The sequence below is a fragment of the Dermacentor albipictus genome, chromosome 8 (assembly GCF_038994185.2).
Source record: "Dermacentor albipictus isolate Rhodes 1998 colony chromosome 8, USDA_Dalb.pri_finalv2, whole genome shotgun sequence".
Lineage (NCBI taxonomy): Eukaryota > Metazoa > Arthropoda > Arachnida > Ixodida > Ixodidae > Dermacentor > Dermacentor albipictus.
Genome location: NC_091828.1, coordinates 94,971,879 through 94,992,296, shown reverse-complemented (window position 1 = coordinate 94,992,296; position 20,418 = coordinate 94,971,879). Strand labels below are relative to the sequence as shown.

The 20,418-nt window shown below is 45.2% G+C and overlaps 1 protein-coding gene across 1 annotated transcript; it reads right to left on the bottom strand.

Moving 5' to 3' along the window:
• Positions 1-522: 522 nt before the first annotated feature.
• Positions 523-20,086, bottom strand: STUB1 (STIP1 homology and U-box containing protein 1). The gene is made up of 7 exons (XM_070523766.1): positions 19,833-20,086; positions 14,975-15,173; positions 13,199-13,364; positions 11,081-11,147; positions 9,267-9,323; positions 8,447-8,563; positions 523-4,317 (listed from the first exon to the last, which is right to left on the bottom strand). The coding sequence occupies exons 1-7, from the start codon at positions 19,932-19,934 to the stop codon at positions 4,192-4,194; spliced, it is 834 nt and encodes a 277-aa protein (XP_070379867.1). The 5' UTR covers positions 19,935-20,086; the 3' UTR covers positions 523-4,191.
• Positions 20,087-20,418: the final 332 nt, after the last annotated feature.

Here is a 20,418-nt window from a genome sequence, read left to right as displayed (position 1 = left end):
ATCATTATCAAGCAATGAATTGGCATATCTCCGACTGCAGCCACAGGCTGTCTGAATATGTTGCCACTTGGTTACTATCGGTTTTGTTGCTTGGTTCTTTTTGTAATCTTTTGATGTCACATGGTTTGTCGAGTGTATAAGTAGTCTTGTGTCACGAAATAAACCATCAGTTGGAAGTTAGCGCTCACTCTGTTTTCCGTTCCCTTTGATTACCCCTACCTCCTTCCTTATCTGTTCTTTCTGAGCTGCGCTACAAGCCTAAAACAGTCATGACATACCAACTCGCCCAAACTGCCACGCTTTTGACCTTTCAAAGGCTACTTTATCAGTCTAAACTGACTTATTGCTTCAATTTAGCATCGTCCCTTTAACTGCCTCAAGTGATTTTTTAATGAGAGCATTTCTGCATTTTTCGTCAATAAATATAGGAAAACTGGAATTTGGCATGCGTCCAAACTTCCTAAACAGGTTTGTACATAGCAGGACGACTTCACCAAACATGGAAACAAGAAAGGCACTCGGTTTAACAGTTTGAAACTCGACCAGTGTTTATTTACACATATCGCTTTTAACTCGATCTCGAAAAGAAAGAAAGCAAATAAAAGATGTGGCAGCCCAGTCCACTCACTTTCACACCTTGCACACGTACCAACATCAACGTCGATCAGACAGTCGCCTTGGTTGCCTTGCGCAAATACACGACTGCTATCAGAGGCAGCGGCAGTATCGTTTATGACTCTCATTCACCAACGCACACTTTCCCTTCGGTACTTCAATGCATGAACATACACACACCACTCACACAGTGTTTCAAAGCTTGCACTTCGCTTAAGTCAGTGCAGAGCAGCTACCCGAAGCACAAATAATCAGGAACAGAGAAAGAGAGAAAATGCTGCAAAACACTTGGTGCCTGCAGCGCTGAAGACTGCTGCGTGATAGAAGCCAACTGCTTCGTTCCAACTGTAACGCAGATACTTAGTGTGCTATGTGTCCTCTGAGCAAATACTTTTTGACCTGGGTCATTTCCAACACTGACCTGGGTCATTTGTGTTGACCTAGGTCACTGACCAGGTCAGTGTTGACCCAGGTCAACAATGACGTGGGTCAAATACTGACCTGGGTCATTTTCCAACAGCAGTGCAGAGTTTTCACGCTTGTGCCACGCATGCATGAAATGGGCAGCTATTTCCAGCACCAAGCGACACCGGGAAAAGAAACAAGTGGGGAGGATGTCGCATGCTAGCGTTCCCTGCTGAGACACACAAAAAGGCAAGCACTGAATCCATCGATGTCGCGTTACCCTTCCAGAAACATTTTTCTGGGGGGGGCCAAGAGCGGTAGCGGCTCTAGGAAACCAAGTGATCCCCCAATAATTCCTAATGGCCCCCTAACAGCGCCCCCCCCCCCCCCCCCTAGCACCGTGGAGTGCCAAGTGACAGAACACGCTCCTACAATCGTAACGAATGTGGACAATCATGCTCTGTTCTTCCAACAAAAGAATCCTGGTGCCACCCCTGGCCAACAGATTGCTTAGTTTCTGAGAAAACTGCAACTTAAAGGGCCACGCAATTCATCCGCAGTTTAGATCGTCAACGATAAACACGGCTGCAACAACTTCGGACGTCGAGCTCTGCCGACTGTTTTGAGTCCCGAGCTTCATACGGAAAGGCTACCCGCACTACCGCAAAATGGAGCCAACAGAACCATGTGACGTAGCAGCACCAGCAAGTTTGGCAGATTCAATGAAAAATGACACAACTGCGTTAGTTTTCTGCCGCGATGCAACTTTTTTTGACCTCAGTGATTGACTACAGTTTACCGGTTCTAAATGGAGGCATGCTATATGCCAAGAAAGCTAGTGTCACATTTTCACAGTGGCTACCAATTTTCGCCTTCCGAATACTTGACTTTAATGTAGCATTAAGCATGGCTTTTGTGGTTTACTGTAGAGTTACGAAGTCTTCACAATGCGGTCATCAATCCAGAACCACCTCCCAATTTAACGAAGAGCTGGCAAACTGGCTGAGGCTGCAAGTAGCCAATCAAATTTCAAGCAGCAGCAGTGCAAGCAATACCTCGCTGTGTCCGCATCCCATGCAATGCTATTGGCTTAAAATACGCCTCTGCTGGTTTCTCCTCGAGGTACGTTCCCTTGGCCCTAGCTCACTTTGCTTCGAGTGTCTAAAACTTGAAGGCAGGGATCCTTTCGCCCTCTCCTATCATCCATCACTCATGGCGGACTAATTCTGGTGATAACGTAGACGGAGCACCACTAGGACTACTGCCTAAGTGTGACTGTGAACTGGCATACAATCGTCACATTATTCCAGTCCAAAATGTGCTAGAATGGCTGATGGCATCGCACAGGGAAGGGCACATACACAGAGCAACGTTGGTCTTGACTTGCCAACTGCAAGGTCAAAAGAAAGATGGAGTGCCAGAGCTCAGTTCAACAGTCAGATTACTCAGATTGCTGTCAGACTATTTACAAGATCAAACCGCATCCAAATCCATTGAAGAAATCAAACACTCTGAACCGATGTAGCCAGCAACAACAACAATCCAACATTGTGTCACTTTTACCACACACTATGTGAGCTGACAGTCACATAATGCCATCAAGATGACAGGCTGCACCACACCACTCTGTAGGTGCAATATGTGGAAATCATCCACAGCTTGACAAAGAAATGGTACTGACATTGATTCCGCACTTACGACGCAAGGAAGCCAGTGTCGGTGACTGCTGCAGTATTACGACAGTCCCACCACTACACACTCCTGAACAAAGCCATACAAGTGAACGCAAGGCTTCATAATGGGAAAACCCAGATCCCCACTTCATAACAGTGTACAAAACGGCATGCCCAGACAAACCTACGTTTACAACACACCAAGTTCTGAAAACAGGCATTCCTGGAACCGGGTACCACTGGGCTTTTTTGCCACTTTGGACTCTATGGCTGCAGTAGAGCGTACAAGTGCCAAGGCTAGTGCGGTATGGGACAAGCAAACCTAGAGCTATGGGACCATTCGAAGAGTTACGCGGATGCCCTAGGGCAGTAATGGTTCATCACGCCCATGACACTGCATGTATGTACAACGTATACCTTTACATGGGCGGTTGGAGAGAAGGCAGCAGGCCACTGACACAGAGCGACAAGACTGACAGGCTGCACACACCCACGTCAACTTTCCCGCTGCCTCTTCAGACATAGACAAGAAACTCACCCGAACCTCGCAATTTCAAAACATTCCATCAGACGCTTATGGTGGTAACCATGAGGTCGTCGCGACCAGCGCAGTGAGAACGGAACAGATGACGAGAAGGGGGACAGTGCCAGCTTTTCTCGTATCTCCTTTGTCGTCATCTGTTCTGTTCGCAATGTCCACTGTGGATGAGGCCGCTTCCAGCAATTCCAAACCATTCGTTTAAGTTTGTAGGAAAACACAAGAAACTTCTTCAGTGCAAGCTTCTATGAAGCACGTGTGGTACAGCTACACACAGAAGGACCAAGGCCTTCCACCAGTTTCCCCCTGTAATCCTTCCATTTGAAACTGATGGAAATCAAGACTTTGCAACTGTAACTCATCTGTGATTGCAGACTCTTCCAGAGGCCACAGTGTGCTGTTCTTTCAGGCTACGATCTTGCCATTACGTTGCATTTCAAGTACTGGTGTTGAAGACGTTGGGTGAAACGAATATGACACAGCGTAATCAATCAAGGCAAGACTGAACAACATGCTGCTTCAACGGCTCGTTAATTTCGTAATCGGAATGCTCAAAGAGTGAGTGAAGCCATGCTACTAACCATTACACAGCAGAGGCTCGCACAATGCAATTCACAGCTGTTGCCGGAGTGAGAGTGCATAAATCATTCACTCATATACATGAGAGACCGATCTATATGCAGGACTTGTTCAAGACCTGATTTCGTGGGGGAAACCTGACGACCAACTGCGGGCATGTTGAGAACAGACAGGTGTGGACAAAGAAAAAAAAGAAAGGAAAGGAAAGAAAGAGCCCGCCGTCTGGTAGCTGCGCGACACACGCACAGCAGCTTATGGAGGCGCCCGCCAGCTCGGTCTTGTGAAGAGCGAGGAAAGCAGGTGGTGACATGAAATCGAAGCGGGTGACTTTTGGCGGGACAGCGCACGGTCCTGTGCAAAGTCACGGCGGGTGGGGCGTTCTCAGTAGTCGAGGGCCCACTCGTTTTCCGCGAGGAAGCCGTCCACCACCTCCTTCATTGCCAAGTTTGGAATCAGCTGGTCCTGGGTCAGCGGTGTTCTCGTCACTGGGTCGAAGTGGCCGACCCTCTGTTTGCGATTAAAAAAGGGAGACCGGTTATTTAGGCACTATACGAAACTGCAAGACGGCAGCTTGCATGCGAGTTGCCAGAGCAAAAACATTGAGCCTCTTCACTCTCTCAAAACAAAGGGCTGCCAACCACCTCAATCAGGCACGCGCACGTGTGCACACACACAGAAACACACAGACACACACACACACACACACACACAGGTACACATACACATGACGACAGTCAAGACTGTCATGACAGTCATGACTGTCAGTCATGACTGTCATGGCGACAGTCACGACTGTAGCTCAGTTGGTACAGCATTGCACACGTAAAGCACGTGTAGGTTTGGCTCCTGCCAGGAAATTTTCTTTTCTTCTATTTGCATTTTATTTTTATTTTGGAAGGGATATTACCTGCACTACAAATTTAACCATTTCTAATAACTGTACCAGTAAAAAAAAAAAAACACAATCTTTCCCCACACAGTTCTTCGCGCAATTGTCTCTTGGTTTCATACGCATGTGACCATAAATATACTTGAAAGTCAGTGCCTTCGCTTGTCCTTTTTTCTATGTATACATGTTTCCCCTGCGCTATTTCAGCCGCAATGAATTCAAACAGACTAGCTCAAAACAAACTATGAGGTTTTACGTGCCACAACCACTTGCTGATTATGAAGCAAGCCGTAGTGGTGGATTCCGGAAATTAGGACCACCTGGGGTTCTTTGACGTGCACCTAACTCTAGTGACTTGCTCAACTTTCATTGCTTCTACGGCTTCTTATGGTTGGTACTAAAACTTAAGCCCCCTTTGTTCCCCTAATCATCTGCCTGAATGTTAGCATGAAGCTATGGTGGAAGCCCATACGCATTCTGTATGGGGTGAGTGCTTCACAGATGAACCTGTGTCCTGGTCAGGAGATCAAATTCAGCACCACCAGCTGGCAAGCTAACTGGCAGGATATAACACCTGGCAGCATGAGGGTCAGAATGAGCACCAAATGGCAACATTAAAAAGGCAAACTGCAATGAAAATTTGGACTAGTACATAAAAAAGTGCAGTTTCAGACAGCCTAGATATTTGGCAGCCTCTGGGCAAAATTTTACATTTAACGAAAAAAAAAAGACAACTCTCTTTTTTTTTATCATGCCTCTTCCCAACCAGACAGGATTTTGCAAAACCCTGGATTTTAATTTAACATTTGAAATACGAGTGGATGGATCACAAGAAGTTTCCAAAAGAAAGAAAAAAAAAGGACGTTTTTGATACCAAAACTGAAAACAACAAGAACACAGCCGTCACCACTCGCCGAAGATGAGGCAGGATCGGGACGTTGATGACCAGCGAGTCGCTTCTACATAAGCTCCAAGGTTAGACAGCGCCTGTGGCACGGCGGAAATATAGGGAGGCTGTAGTCTGGGATTTACATCACGTACACTGAACACCTCCAGGTGCATGTGCCATTTGCTAAAGGTGCCACTTAAAGGTCGTCAATAAGAAAGACAACTGCAAGCCCCGCAGCTCCGCGAGATTGCATCAAAAGTACATACTATTATTAAAGGAAAGCTTTTTCTGTGAACCCTTCCAGAATTTCCTGACCATGGCAGCTGGCTGGGCTCTTTTGCTGCTGTCGTGCTGAATAGGTGGCTTAAAAAACAGCGCTGACATCTTTGCTACCCTTAAAGGTGTTCAGGATGCTGGCCTCGTTTTCTACGAATTACTCGTGTGACTAAACAACAAATGATACCTAAACACCCCCACTGCAACAAAGATACGTTATAGAGAGCAATATTCCTGTAGTAAGGCAAGCTTTTCTAACCTTGCTATGCTTACTTTCGTAACCATTAGGACTGTACTATACAGTGGAATCTCGATGATACGAATCTCACAGGGTCACGAAAAATATTCGTATTAGCCAAAATTCGCATCATCGAAACACAATTAAAACTAGCTAAATTAAAGAGTCAGAGGTGAACTCACTCAGGCACACATACGTAAAAAGCATTTATCTCTTGAAGAAAAAGTCTCTAATGTCCTTCTGCTTCTTTTTCTTTGTCAGATCACTTAGCAGGCTTTGTTCAAATCCATAAAAACCCGTGCACATGTTGTCGCTGATTTCATCTGCTGCCATAGCACGCCTCAGAACGTCGAGTGCGTGCAGCGTTTCAGCCGTCCGTGGTGGTCCTTCGCCGTCGCCCATGTCATCGCCATTATCGCAAGAATCAGCAGCCTCGCATGTGGCCTCTTTGACAATATCTTGTACCATGCGCACAGCACAGGTGGCGAGATTGTCATCTGCCGTGCAAAGTCATCAGCTGGGCATTCGACATTAAGCCATTCCCAATCCTCAATTGTATCTTCTGGCTCTCGGGGCACCTCTTCTGGACTACCGAAGAAGCCACACTTGCCGAAGCGGTTCGCTGCGGTAGTCGGAGTTACCCGTTCCCATGCCATAGCTATGAAATAGATGGCGTCCAAGAGGCTTATTCGCAGGTCGCCTTCGCCCTTTCGATCAATTTTAGCAAGTAGGCGGCACACAAGAAGGCTCTTGAAATGGTGCTTTGCGTTCTTTATAATCCCAGCATAAAGGGGTTGCAGGTGCGTCGTCGTGTTCGTGGGGTAAAAAGACAAGTTTGACGTTTTGAAGCATTACTTGCCTCGGGTGGGCAGTGCACTGGTCAAGAAACAGAACAATCTTCCGATCCTTGCAAGCCATCCTCCTGTCAAGGAGCGACAGAAACTCCTCGAACAGTGCTGCAGCCATTCACGCCTTTTTGTTTGTGCGATAGACGCACGGCAAGTGACTCTCGTGCTTGAAGCAGTGGGGCTTTTGAAACTTGCCAACTTCCGTGAGCTTAAGTTTCTCCGATCCGTCGACGTTACAGCATAAGAGAACTGCAATGCGCTTTGCCTTTTCTGCCTCCTTTGCATGCTTCGCCTTTTAAACAGAGGCTCTTCTCGGGTTGCAGGTTCAAAAACAGACCTGCCTCATCAGCATTAAAACATCATTGGCTCACACTCCGCGATGAGTGATGGCAGCTTCACTAGCGAGTCGCTGACAACTGCCTCGTCAGCTTTTTTCGCTTCGCCACAAACGCTTTTATAAACGAGACCATGCCCAGTCTTAAAACGCTGCAGCCACCCACCTGAGGCCTGGAATCTATTGATGTGCAGAGCAAGTGGAAACTCGTCGGCTTTCTCCCGCAAAACTTTACCGTCAATATTTACACCAGCTGCTGTTACTTCTTTAAACCAAGTCAGGAGAGTCTCCTCAAGCTTCATGAGCTGAGCGGTCTACATTTGCGTCGCCTTGACCTTGAACGAAAACACGTGTTTCATGATAGTCTCGCTGTGCAACAATTGTGCTCAGCGTTGGCGTTGCGAGGCCTACCTTGTTGGCCAACTTCGTCCCCTTCCTCTTGGGATCCTCATCGACCTTTCGAAGAACGTCTAATTTCTCTTTAAAGGAGAGCGCTTTCCGCTTGCGAGACATAGCTCACTGCGACTAGGCAAAATGGCGCAAGCACAAAGAACGCGGCTCGAAGCACAGCAGCCACTCTGTTTGACGGCACATGGAAAAGGAGGAAAAGCACAAAAGCAACAAAAGTGCCATCGCTTCAAACTCTTTGTGCCCAGTCGCGGCCTCCGTGCTGTCCGGCACCGCGTCCGCACCTCCGCACGAAAAGAGAAAGGGAGAAATTGCTTGACTGCGCGCTGTTCTCTTCCGCGGCTGTCGGTGGGGCGGCGTTTATTCATACAAACCAATGTGGGTCGAAAATCGATTCGTAACAACCATTCTCTAGCACGTTGCAACGAAATGGGGCTTGGCCGACACCACAGAAAAATTTGTATCATCTGGAAATTCGTATTAGCCAAGATCGTATTATCGAGGTTCCACTGCACTTGAAAGTGATAAACTAAAACTTGAAATGCCGTTACTGCTATGTAAAAATTTCACTGCCCTTAAGGCACCTCACTGAAAATGCAATTCTCTTTCTCCGCTGCCACCATGGAAGACTAGACAACTAGAACTGTGAACAAAAGATGTAAGGGAAAACTTGGTGCAAAAGAAACCTTGCACGAGACAGCATGGGATAAAGAGAAGCTGTTGTTGGCAACAGACAGAAGCAAAAGTGAGTCACCTGTAGGTGCTCCTCGATGTCTCTGCGGTCGTAGGTGATCCCGCTGGGTGTGATGACGGGCTCGCGCATGATCTCAAAGCTGATCTTGCCGCACAGGTAGTCTGGCACGTCTCGCTTCTGCACATCAACAGATTGTTTTCCCAATGTTGGAACATTCGAAAGAGAAAAAAAGTTTAACACATTTATCAGGCTGATAAGGAACAAACGTAGATGATGAATGCTTTACTACTCAGGCGCTGGAAACTGAAGTGTAAGAAGCGAGGCTGCCTACAAGAAGGTTTTAGTGTTCTACGTAAGAAAAAAAAAAAACCGCCATCACTGAAGGAATAAGACTGCAGTTTCACCCAAAAGGGGAAGAATTGATAGTAATAGCAAAGCAACAGAGAATTACACGGAGTAAGGTTCAGAGTTCCTTGGACCTTACATATTGCAGCGAAAATTTGCTAATTCTCCCCGCACTTTGTAAAGTATTCGGGACAGCAAAACAATGCGCCTGAAAAGCACACGCGCGCACTGTCCAGGTGCATTGTCGTGCGTGTGTGTCACACACACACACACTAAAAAAATGTTGGTCTGTGCCTCGCATGTGGAAGCATTCAAACAAGGTATGCAACATTACTAGTGCAGCCCCTAATCCACTGATCATTATGGGTTTGGTAAAACCCATGTGCCTTGCAGATTCTTAATTATGTGTTATACAAACTCGCAAAGTACACTGCTCGATTGTCAGTGCCACCATCCGGTTTGCTGCGTGGTGCACAACCTAACAGACGATCTTGTTATTCCTTCAGTGGTGATGCAAAGCATAAACGCAACTCACCCTGCGCTTGTCGTCCACTTTTGCAAATATGTTGTTCAACTCTGATATGTACTTGTCCTGCAAAGAGAAAAAGATACAGTTGAACGTCGTCATGATGAAGTCGTATCCGAAATGAAAATACCTTCATTATATCCAATATTCGTTATAAGCATATTACACTACACACTAATATTGGTGAGAAAGTTTTTGTATTTAATTAATTACATCCGCTAATTCGTTACATCCATGTTGGTTATATCAAAGTTTGACTGTACAGCCCCAAGGTAAAAGAAAGAAACCACAAAAGCCGTTCCAGTCATTTCATGGACATCTCAAAGTTAACGTTGATCCTGTGTCCAAGCATCAGAGAGGTGGTTATACTTTTCAAAATGTGCAGGTCATGAAGAACAGTGCTTGAACATAAATTACCACTGCATGTGCGAAGTGACTCAATGTCTCTTGCGCTGCACTCTGAAGCATCTAAACTAGGGCCCTACAACGTAAAACTATTCCAATATGTTTTTGTTACAATCTCCTGACGTCAAATCTGCGTAACCGCCGATGCAAGCATCAGGCGGTGACCCGAAGGGTTGTCTAAAGGCCAATGAAACGCTCTCCTCGTTTATAAGAAGTCACTTTTGTTTGCTTTAAAAACGAATAACATTGCTTACACTGAGCAGCTTGTCTTATCTAATTGGCTGACAAGAAGCGAGGCGTATGCTCAAGTGGAGAGGGATTCGATGGGGCCACGCCAGTGCACTGAAAATCGATAACCGAATGAAGAAGGTAGTGCCGGCGTTTGCGATTGGTCAGCTTTCCCTTACTTAGCTTGCGGTGGCTGGTCGAAAATCGCGGCGGCATGCAACGGAAGGTTAAGAATGCCGCTAAAACGGATCCTCAGCAAAGAAGAGTTGGCAGAGCCAGGTGGTAAACATGCCGAAAGTGCTCCAAACACTACGCGGCCACGCAAAAGGTTTTGTTGTACGCAAATAAACCCATGCTCTCAGGCAGGTGCGAGTAGCCAGTGCCTTAGCGATCGGTGGCAACCATCTTTTATTCCTTTCGGAACGGGGCAGCCCGCGGCTATTCAGAAGAAAATTCAGTTTTGTTCGGCATATTAATACATCTTTAACACGTACACATCACTTTGACGCGATGAATTGGCTGCAGTCTGAAAACTTTTGACCAATAGCTGAGGGCTAATTGCGAAAAGGCGTCGAATCAGAAATAACTTTTCCTTTTGTTCGGTCCAATCATGCATAATCAGTGTGCACATGTAATATCAGGTGGGGAGCTATCGAGCTATCGAGCTATCAGGCTAAGTGGGGGTTGTCCAAAAAAGTTTTCGGCCAATCACGGAGGGCCGATTGCAGAATTGGAATAGAAAAGTTTGGAATAGCTTTACGTTACAGTGCCCCTGCCCATGGCTGCACCCTCAATCGCCAATCCATGGAAGAGTCTGCTCATATGACCCATGCAAATAAAAGCATAATGTTTGAAACTTTATCAATACAACATATCACAACAGAACCCTCCCCTTCCCTCATTCCAAGTTGGAAATGCACTTCCCTGCATGCACTTGGGGCTAAATTATTCAAATGAAGATGTGCAAACCCTTGTACCTCATGAAATACAGTATCTGTGAACGTAACCACTGGTTAATAATCTGGCTGCGCCACCACGAGCTTCTAAAAGAAGTTGAACATAAAAGAGGATGTCAAATTTTCTTAAAGTCACTGAAAAATTTAAGAGTAGCTTTGAACTTAGTACAGAGGAAATCACCATCAGGCAGCAAAACGAACTTCAGAAAAGAAGCAGCAGTTTCATGAACGAACCAGTGCAGCCTCCACCCGTTCGATGTCCGCCTCGCGTGTTCCCTTCATCCTCATTTCTTGCACCCTCCTGGAAAATGAACGAGAACAGAATTACATGCACAATTCCATAGCGCATGAGAGAAACACTGCAATTCTGCACTACAAACAATTCTACTTCCTTGTCGTAACACGTCAGGCCTTGGCCTTCAGGTCTACTGCAGATCTCTCTGTGCTCCATTACATAATATTAGAGCCAGGGTTGTGCCATAGTTTTCGGTGTGGTTCTCGCGCCATTTACAGCTATTTTAGCACAGCTATTTGCCAAGTGCCATCATTCGGTCAAAACAGGCTCCAGTGCATCACAATGAAGCCAACACTTCACAGGTGACGCCAACACTCCGTGGGACCCGACTGAGCAAGCGCAATTGACATCGGCACGGTAGCTGACCTTGATGCTTCTTCCTCAATGCTGCTGGCTGAAAAAAGTGTGTTCATAAGTGTTTTCTCAGTTAAACTGTGGAATCAATGTCAAATGACGCATCGACAGCTCCTGCAGTATGACGAGTTGTAAAGAAAGACTGCTTACCAAGTTTGGTGAACAGTGAAAGAACAAGAATGCATGCAAAAAGGAAATATGCGATGCACAGTCCTGGCCCACTGCACCAGTTATTGCGGAGCAGCCTAGGCTGCTCCACAAAGCGATTGCGGATTGAAATGTGCTCTCGATCTTTTGTTAAAACACACTTTTTTCGAAAAAGAGCAGGAAAAGCTGCGCCGACTCCGCCACTCGAATTCGCCGTAAGTTACAGGTGCATTTTCTCCATGTTCCCGAAACAAAGTAGCTAATACTGCGCATCTAGCTGATAATAATCAAATGAATTGTGCTGGTCTTCGTGTCAAACCTGAGCAGTGATCATAGCCAGAATGTTAAATGTATAACATCATGAGCTCCTGCCTAAATACACGGGAACTGAGAAATTGTTTTGCTCAGCAGCCATTGCACTGAATCTGATAAGGTCTGTTTCATTTAAAAGAAAAAGTTAGAACCTACTCAATGCGGTCAGTAACATTTTAGTTATGTCATCAATTTTAGAACAAAAACTGTTCGATATTGCAAAAAAAAGGAAAAAGTAGAAAATAAAAATAAAAATACAATAATGAAGCATGAAGCTTGCACCTCGATAACTCAGAAATAAAACATAATATCACAATTACATTAACTGCATCTACTGTGACACCTAGATCAGACAAAATTGCTGTATCATACACCACTCTAATATAAGCCAGTAATTTACAAAAAACCCTCGTAAGAATTGCAAAAATTTCACGCAAGCAGTAAACTTGCACATCAAATTTGACCATTTCAGATGTTGTAACAGATGCAATTTAAAAGAGAACTGCATTATTTGTTTTCGACGGAGAGTTACAAATTTGCAAAACTTGAAGCTTCTGTTTTTCTTTGATATGTCTAAATTTTCTCCAATTTCTTTAAAACCTACAGGGTCTCAGGTCACAACTCTGCTTCCTACAGTGAATGGAATTCAGTTTTCTGTCTTAAGTGAGGCAAATGTAATTCCACACAGCTACATCACTGTCTAATCAGAGTGTTTATTTGTTTTACATATATTTAGATAGGTGATCAGACTTAGCCCTCAGGTAAAGCCTGCTCGTAACGTAAATGTTTGTCGCTGTAAGCAGATATGGTGGCACCAGCGTTCATAAATGTTGAGCAAGAAAGGGCAAAAGAAAAAAAAAAAGTGAAATGAACCACTGCAAAATACGGCCCCTGTTTATCGACACCTCTTGAATTTACAATGGCAAACTACCCTCACGAAAGTTAATATTTTCAATGGGAGGCAGGAAAAACAAAAAGCAGGAAAAAAAGAAAAGAGAGATAAGTGAGTAAGTAAACAGTTGGCCACAAATGTTTACGGAACATGGGTTCCATGAAAATGCTAACTTGCACTCTGTTTAAGGAATGACGCTTCCAATTTAATGAATTGGCTGTCTAGGCCGCAGACGCAACGACAGACAGAGATTTTGAATTCGAAACTATGTGCAGATATTTTGCGAGAATTCCACTTTCTCGTGAATCCCGTGTCCCGCAAACTTTTCGTGGCCGACCGCAGCGCGACGCACTTCTGCTTGTCGAGCAGGATCAGCTGGTTGAGGTAGGTCTGCAGCTCGATCTCCTGCTGCAGCCGCTTCTCCTCGATGAGCTGCCAGCGACGCTTGCGCGCCAGCCGCAGCTGGCACGCGATGTCGTCCCCAAAGTTGAGCTTCTGCTCACGGGCCAGGTCGTTGGCTGCACAAGGTCAACAAAGAATTTGTTCGTGACCTGTCAGTGGAACAACAGACAAAGACGAAAAAACAACAGACAATCACGGAAAAGTCCTTGCGTTGAACTCTTTTTTCCGTTTATTTACTGCCTCATACTATACTGGCAGAGCATGCGTAACCAAGCATAAACGTTCATTTGCCTGTGGCACATGGTCTAACCTTTCACTACGCAGTCAAAATTGCAAATGCGCTCTGAAATTTGTAGACAGTACAGTTCTGTTTGGACATAAGAATCCAGAAGCACGCATTACGGTCAAGGCTTGGTGTACCGTTAACAGTGGTAGCACATGCTTAAGTCAGCCCTCGATTACATAAAGAGGAATCGTCACACCTTAACGGTTACCTTTCACGAGTGCGTGCGTGCGTCCATGACTGGTGCGTTGGTGATGCCTATACTTGAGCACGTGAAGATAAGTTTCGTGTCCTCCTTCTCTTCTGCCATCGTGCGGCCTCTCACTTGATAACGGGTGCTTGCGTTCTGTTCCTCGTTCTACTCGTAAAACCATGTTTGCACACCTGTCTTTCTGTAGCATGAATTCCTACCAACCTGCTAAACCTTTAGTCATTCTAGTGAAATACTTTGGGATTCCAGCGTTGGACATCGGTGGGCATCAACATAACCAGGGGAGTGCGCAGATAACAGCTACTGCTGCACACAACAGCACACTGCGTAAAAACATAGTTATTAAAAGTGGAGTGCAATTGACACACAAACACAGATGAAGTGCAGACAGGTCAAGCGACAGCAACTGCTCCATTACGCCTCCAAAAATTTGCCTCTACACTGCACACAATAGCTGGAGGACATGTGTAGCACCACAAGGCAACAGATGAAAAACAGGCAGGAACTACTATATGGATGAATTTCGAAGGCCTAATTAAACAGTCGGTAGCGTCGCTCATCCTATCTATACATCATCTGTGCATGTTTGTTAATTGGTGGCCACTCTTCTAATAGCTGCACTTCAGCAACGAGCCCAGCAAGAAGTATATTTATACACAAAAACAAGTTTCATCTTGAAAAGGTGCGTTTTAATTCTGGCCAGAATAAGAGACGGGCCAGGCAGATGGCTAATAAGACGGCTCTGAGTGCAAGTAATGGAATGCATTTGAAACCGCCCGAAGACTTCACTACGACGCGACGCCACCATGAGAGGACAAGAAATGGCTATGAAATGCACTATTTTAGTACTTTACATGTGCCAACTTATGAAAACACAATGTAGCTTACATTAAGCCCATAGGAAAGCATGACTTCTTTTCTTGTGTGCAGGCAAACCTTCCTGTTGAGTTTCCAAGCTTTCTGTTCAGCTGCCGTCTTGTTTGACAGTAAGGTAGCCTGCATCGTTCTTGACTTCGATGCTGTCTTCTTTGACGCTTTCGTCACAATTGGAATCAGACTTAAGATGGCGACTGTTCAATTAGCTGTCTACTTTGCCACTAACGGCGAGTATTGGAACACAGCCAGAGAAAGAGCAAAGAAAGATTTGGGAAGTTACTTTCAATAGAACTCGCTCACGATGGCTTGCTCGTTGCGACTGGGTCAAAAATGAAACTGAGGAGCGGGTGACTCACCCCTCTGCAGGTACTTGACGGCTTCGTCGTAGTTGTCCATCTCCTGCAGTGCCTGACCGAGGAAGAAATGGCCCTTGACCGAGCTGGGGTCCAGGTCGAGCGCGCGCCGGCAGTCCTGGCACGCCAGCTCCCATTGCTGGAGCTTGAGGTAGCATAGCGCCCGGTTGGTAAAGTAGGTGGCCGTGGATGGGCTCTTGATCTGCAGAGAGGAAACGGGCAGGTGGTAAAACTGAGAGACAGAAGCACTCAAAAAGGAAAAAAAAAGGAAGGAAGGAAAATTAGCAGAGCCGCCCCTCCCCAGGTTTGGCCAATTTAAACAGACAAACAAGTAGACATGATGCACGGATGATCACATCTGCAAAGTATTACAGTGCTGCGCTCCCGCAAGAACAGCTAAAATTTAAAACCAAACACTGCGTGCCCTCCTCTCCCTCTCTCTCGAAGAAACCCGCACTCGGAAAGAGTCACGGTCACACACACAAATGCCTCTTTGCAGTGTGTGTTTTGTCGCTTACCAGGACTAATAATCCAATGCAGAAGGCACGTCGCAAAAAGGGGTTAAAAAAAAGAGGAGGCAGGGCTTGACACTGCAATACATCCTTCGGCTCTGGTACGAGAGAAGAGGGAGGGTACACCAGTTGAAAATGCTACGAGAGGCAGAGGGGCAGAATGTTTCCGTGGCAGTGACACTCGCCTCACCGGCGGCATGGTAGCAGGACAGTCGATTTCTTCCAGCTCCTACAATAATCAACCAATTTGAAAAATTATTTCAGTGAAACGCTCCTTTGATGGCGTTTAACACAGCTTCCAGCGTATAACTAAACTTTGCACTGGGACATGGTGAGGGGCCCTCTAAGGGCAAGCTTAGGCACGGGAGCTCCTGTCTAAATACGCTGAAAAACTGAAAAAATGTTTTTCTCAGTATTCACCACGCTGATTTTGATGAGGTTTGTTGCATTTAAAAGGAAAAGTTCGAGATCTGGCAAACGTAAGATGCAGAATTCTTACTTATGCCTTGAATATTCAACCAGGAATTGTTCAATACTGTTAAAAAAGGAAGAAGAAGAAGAAAGAAAATTGAAATGCCAACTTTTCGACTCTGTAACTCGGTAATAAGTGAAAATATCACACTTCTATTGATAACCTCTTGAGTTATCTGAAGCAGAGAAAACTGATCTATTATACACTTTGTCGAGTAGGACTTCTGGAAAAAAAATCTACGAGCTGTAAATTCACATATCAAATTTGTCCGCTTCAGTTCTTCAATAGATGCATTTTGCAGAGCTGATTATATCTGCTTTTTGGTACAGAGTTACAGATTTGTAAACACTGTGCATCTTGTTATTTAAATCGGTTCAGCATTTGAGCAGTGAGAACATTTCTGTGTTTCATATGTCTTTCAATAAAGGAAATTGGAGTTGGACCCCGACCTAAGGCTTCTTTTTCTGCAATTATAAATTTTAAAATAAGAAGGTTAATTTACACTTCTTTAATGGTAAAAGAGCCACTTTCCTTGATAGTACTCTTGGTACAGAAGATATGCAACCCCCTGCCTCCCCTTCCCAGTGAAAGATAAAACATCACTTTATGACTCTCAAAAAAACAAAAAAAAAAAAACCATCCGTCATTCCCCCTGCACATTCCTTGGCCTCAGTCAGCTGAACCAGACATTCATGAATGATGCACGCGAATCACATCCCGTTCTGTTTTCATACTAATTATATTTCACTTTAGGAAAAGATCATTATGCTAATTAAATTTCTCGAGAGAAGGCAGAATTAGTAAATGAGAAAACTGAAGTTCAAAGTTGTGGCATAAGAAAAGCAAACAATGTTGTCATGAGACAATGTGATCTGATAAAATCTGTTCATGCCTACAATCACAGCAAAAGTGCCATGCGGACAAATGTCTACGATGTTGACTTGGGCTAGCCAGATTATTTCAAACTGTGAACATCTAAAAGACACCGACAACTGAAAAGACAACACACTTTCGTACTCTATCATGTTTTGAGATGCTTTACGAAGGAATAGACCTTTCTCGTAATTCTAAAGCTACCTTATTTACCTTGGTCAACAAAGCAGTCGGCTCAGGATATGCCAGCTAGTCATTTTTAGTGACATTCGTGTACAAGTGCAAGTTTGCTAGTGTTTTGATGTCAAATAATGTAGACATGGCTCTCGTGATGAAGCCGTACATGCAAGGCAAGCTCTGGCATGCACAGCTGGCACTTTCGTCTTCATCAGAGCCATGACTGGTGCCACCATTGTTTTGAAAAATATGCAGGGCATAGAAGTTCGTTTTCTAATTAGGAAACGAGTCAACTGTCTACTTCCAACTCATCGTAATCAGAAAAGGCTTTTGCTCATAAAGGGACATATGGCTATAAGACAACTGTGTGGTCAGGCATCAAACACACCTCGCTTCAATTAATGGTCTGCAACAGACACCCACTAGATAATAAATTCAGGGCTCCAAGTTGACACCCAGCTCACAAAGCTACCATGATTTTTTATTTATTTATCTTTTGCATGAACATGAAAGATCAATATTGAAAAATGTGAAAAGTAGACTGGCTGCTAGCTTGCATCCACAGGTCTTCAGAGCGAAAGCTACTGAGATTCCCCCACCCACATACACACGCAAAAATAACCCAGGAATTCACACAGGTTTCTTATACAGGAATTCACCCAACCTGAACTATAATTTTATGTGCTCTGCAAAAAAAAAAAGAAAGTACTAAAATTCTAGAATTAGTCCGCTGGCAGTGAAAGCTAGAAGCAGAGCCCATGCTGTATCAAGCGCAGCTTTTGATGAATGTGTCATATTTGTGCTCCGTTGTTGGGCTATTCTATGCCTGCAGTCGTTCAGTTGCAGCGACAATCATGTAGATCGCAAGCAGCCAATAGCACAATATGGCACCAAGTGCACTAGCTTGACGCTTGGAACACATTTTGAGCACACAGCAGCAATATTATGAAAGAGGTAACGCAACATATTTTTTTTGCTAGCAATTGGGGGTTCTATAAATATGCTTGCTGCCACACAGATCACACTAACGCACGATAGTGTATGCGTCTGTTTACAACAGCCAGGTAGCTTGCTTAGTTGCACTGTGCATAACTGCTTGCGCACCATTTGCTTGCGAAAGCAGAGGAACAACAGGTCACTCACTGCCATAGTCGTATCACTACACCTTGGTTATACTCAACACAGTAACAATATTTACATAAATTAAAAAAAAAAAGTCAGAATGACGTGCAGTTGTTACCGCACAGGGGTAACCATACAGGGGATAAACAAATCATACGCAGATAATGTAAAATTTAGCATATAAGGTAGGAACTGCACAGTTTAGATTCGAATACCAGCGTCTAACGTGGCGCTCGATTTCGACACCACTGCGTGCATGAAACGTCAAGATATAGAGCCTAATGATAGCGCCAGACGCTGGCAACACAGACGCACGCGGCATAAAACAATAAACTGAACCGTGAAACACTGGGCTTGTACTGCCTGTTAGCAAACAAGGCCAGCGTGAACGACCCACGTGGGCTGTTTACCAGGAAATCGTAGGAAAAAAGAAAAGACAAACACAAACAGAGCGGCATGTCACTGGAAGCCGCGGCGAAGCTGCGGTTTAAAGAACACCTCCGGCCCGCCGAACCGGGGGCATTGCAGCCCCTTTTCTTTTTCTCCCTAAACAATGAGGCTGTTTTTAGACTTAAGCCGACCCCCCGCCGAGCAGACTTCAAGCTGATCCACGATCCACTGCCGCCCGAGGAAGCCGCAACGTGAACACAGGCGTCGCAAAGGCTTTCGTCGAGGCGGAAGCCCCAGCAGCGCGGCCAACAAACAAATCTGCTGGTTCGGCCGGGACGGAGGAACCGGATGTTTTAATATCTCGGGAGAGAAGCTCGATCATTTCGCTCGTACGCGACGAGTCTCTCGAGTTTGGCAGAAATTAATTGGCTTTCGTCTCTTGCGAGTCTTCGGAGCGACGCAGATGTCAACCGAGCCAGCCCGACCGAACGGGTTCCACCCGCGCTTCAATCAAACGTCACGTCCACAGACGATCGACTGCATCGTTTCAGACGCCTTGCCGATCGTTCGAGGCACGCCAATAATTGCCGACGACGTTAAAGAAAAAAAAAAAAGCTAGTTCTGCCGCTATCGTCTGGTCGCACGACGTGAATTCCATCGAAAACGAAAACAGCAAAACAAACACGCTCGGCATGAGATAAAATGCGTCAAATCCGGTCGCAACAGGGGTTTATGACAGCTCGGGGAGTTCGCTCTCGGAATTCAAAACAAAAACGAACAAAAAAAACGAGTCCGTATTTTCAAAATATCTTGTTCCGTTCGTTCGAAGGCGAAAACGGCCTTCGAAACAACCTGCACAGCAACTGCGCGACGACGGGGGGATTAAAATTTCTTTCAATGCCATCAATAAAGGACGTTTCGCTTCCGCGTCGCATCAGCTGTTCCCAGTTGAAACGAACATCAATTCTCCTGTTACATATCGTCGAACGCGCCATTTGTTGACAAGCAGCAAGTTCCGAACGTGGCAACGAGCTGCAGACTATTTAAATAATATAGCCAAACTCGTGAAGCTGCGATCGGAGCTAGATTAACTGACAATTTTCGAGATGATCTCGAGCGACTGCTCGACTGTCCAAGAAAACCCAAGACCGTCTTGGCCTCGAGCTTTTTACACACCGTACGCTAAATCAATGCAACCACAGCTTTGATGATAATAAGCTCACTCACAGAGGGTCACTTCCGCGCGGAGCAGCACTGCTAAAACGTGACGACTGTTTACCGAAGAAAGGATTGCGAATGCGAACTTGAAACTTACGATGGCTTTGCTGTAGCAGGATATGGCGTCTTCATATTTTCGGGCAGTGAATAATTTGTTACCGAGGTCCTTCAGTTCGATGGCAGTCATAGTGTCTTTCATAATCCGGTCTCGTCCACTGGGTAGTCCACGAGTGAAGAGTAATTAAAAAAAAAAGAAAGAAAGAATAACTGCACTGCTTTAGTCGCCTAGCCGATCTGCCAACCTCCGGCGGCCGCCATTTATTTTCGGAGCTTCCCGCCAGGCCTCGACGTGGATTCATCAAAGTTAAAGGCTTAGAATCCCACGAGGGCGCTGGTAACAAGCCGCAGTTGATAAAAAAAAAAAAAGAAGGCTAACGGTTTGGCATTAATGACAAGTTGTATTTATTTGAAAGTGGAAACATATGACGTCGTTTTTTAAAGCTAAAATGTAACAGTGTTGTAGATTAACAGCTCGCAAATTAGCTCTGCTAGCAGCCAATATCAAACAATGTCAGTTAAGTACGCTGTTATTGCGTTGATCATTTAATCACTACTTTATTACTGCATCTTACTTGCCGCTAAACGATTCTGAGCCACGGGTTAGTACAGCAGCTAGATTTAGT

What these genes read in the sequence shown, in the direction of transcription:
- STUB1 (XM_070523766.1), bottom strand. Translation starts at nt 19,934, where the DNA reads ATGAAAGACACTATGACTGCCATCGAACTGAAGGACCTCGGTAACAAA. An exon ending in CCTGCTACAGCAAAGCCATC is followed by an intron (nt 15,174 to 19,832) that starts GTAAGTTTCAAG and finishes TCCTCTCTGCAG; the next exon opens with ATCAAGAGCCCATCCACGGC. An exon ending in CGTCAAGTACCTGCAGAGGG is followed by an intron (nt 13,365 to 14,974) that starts GTGAGTCACCCG and finishes GACCTTGTGCAG; the next exon opens with CCAACGACCTGGCCCGTGAG.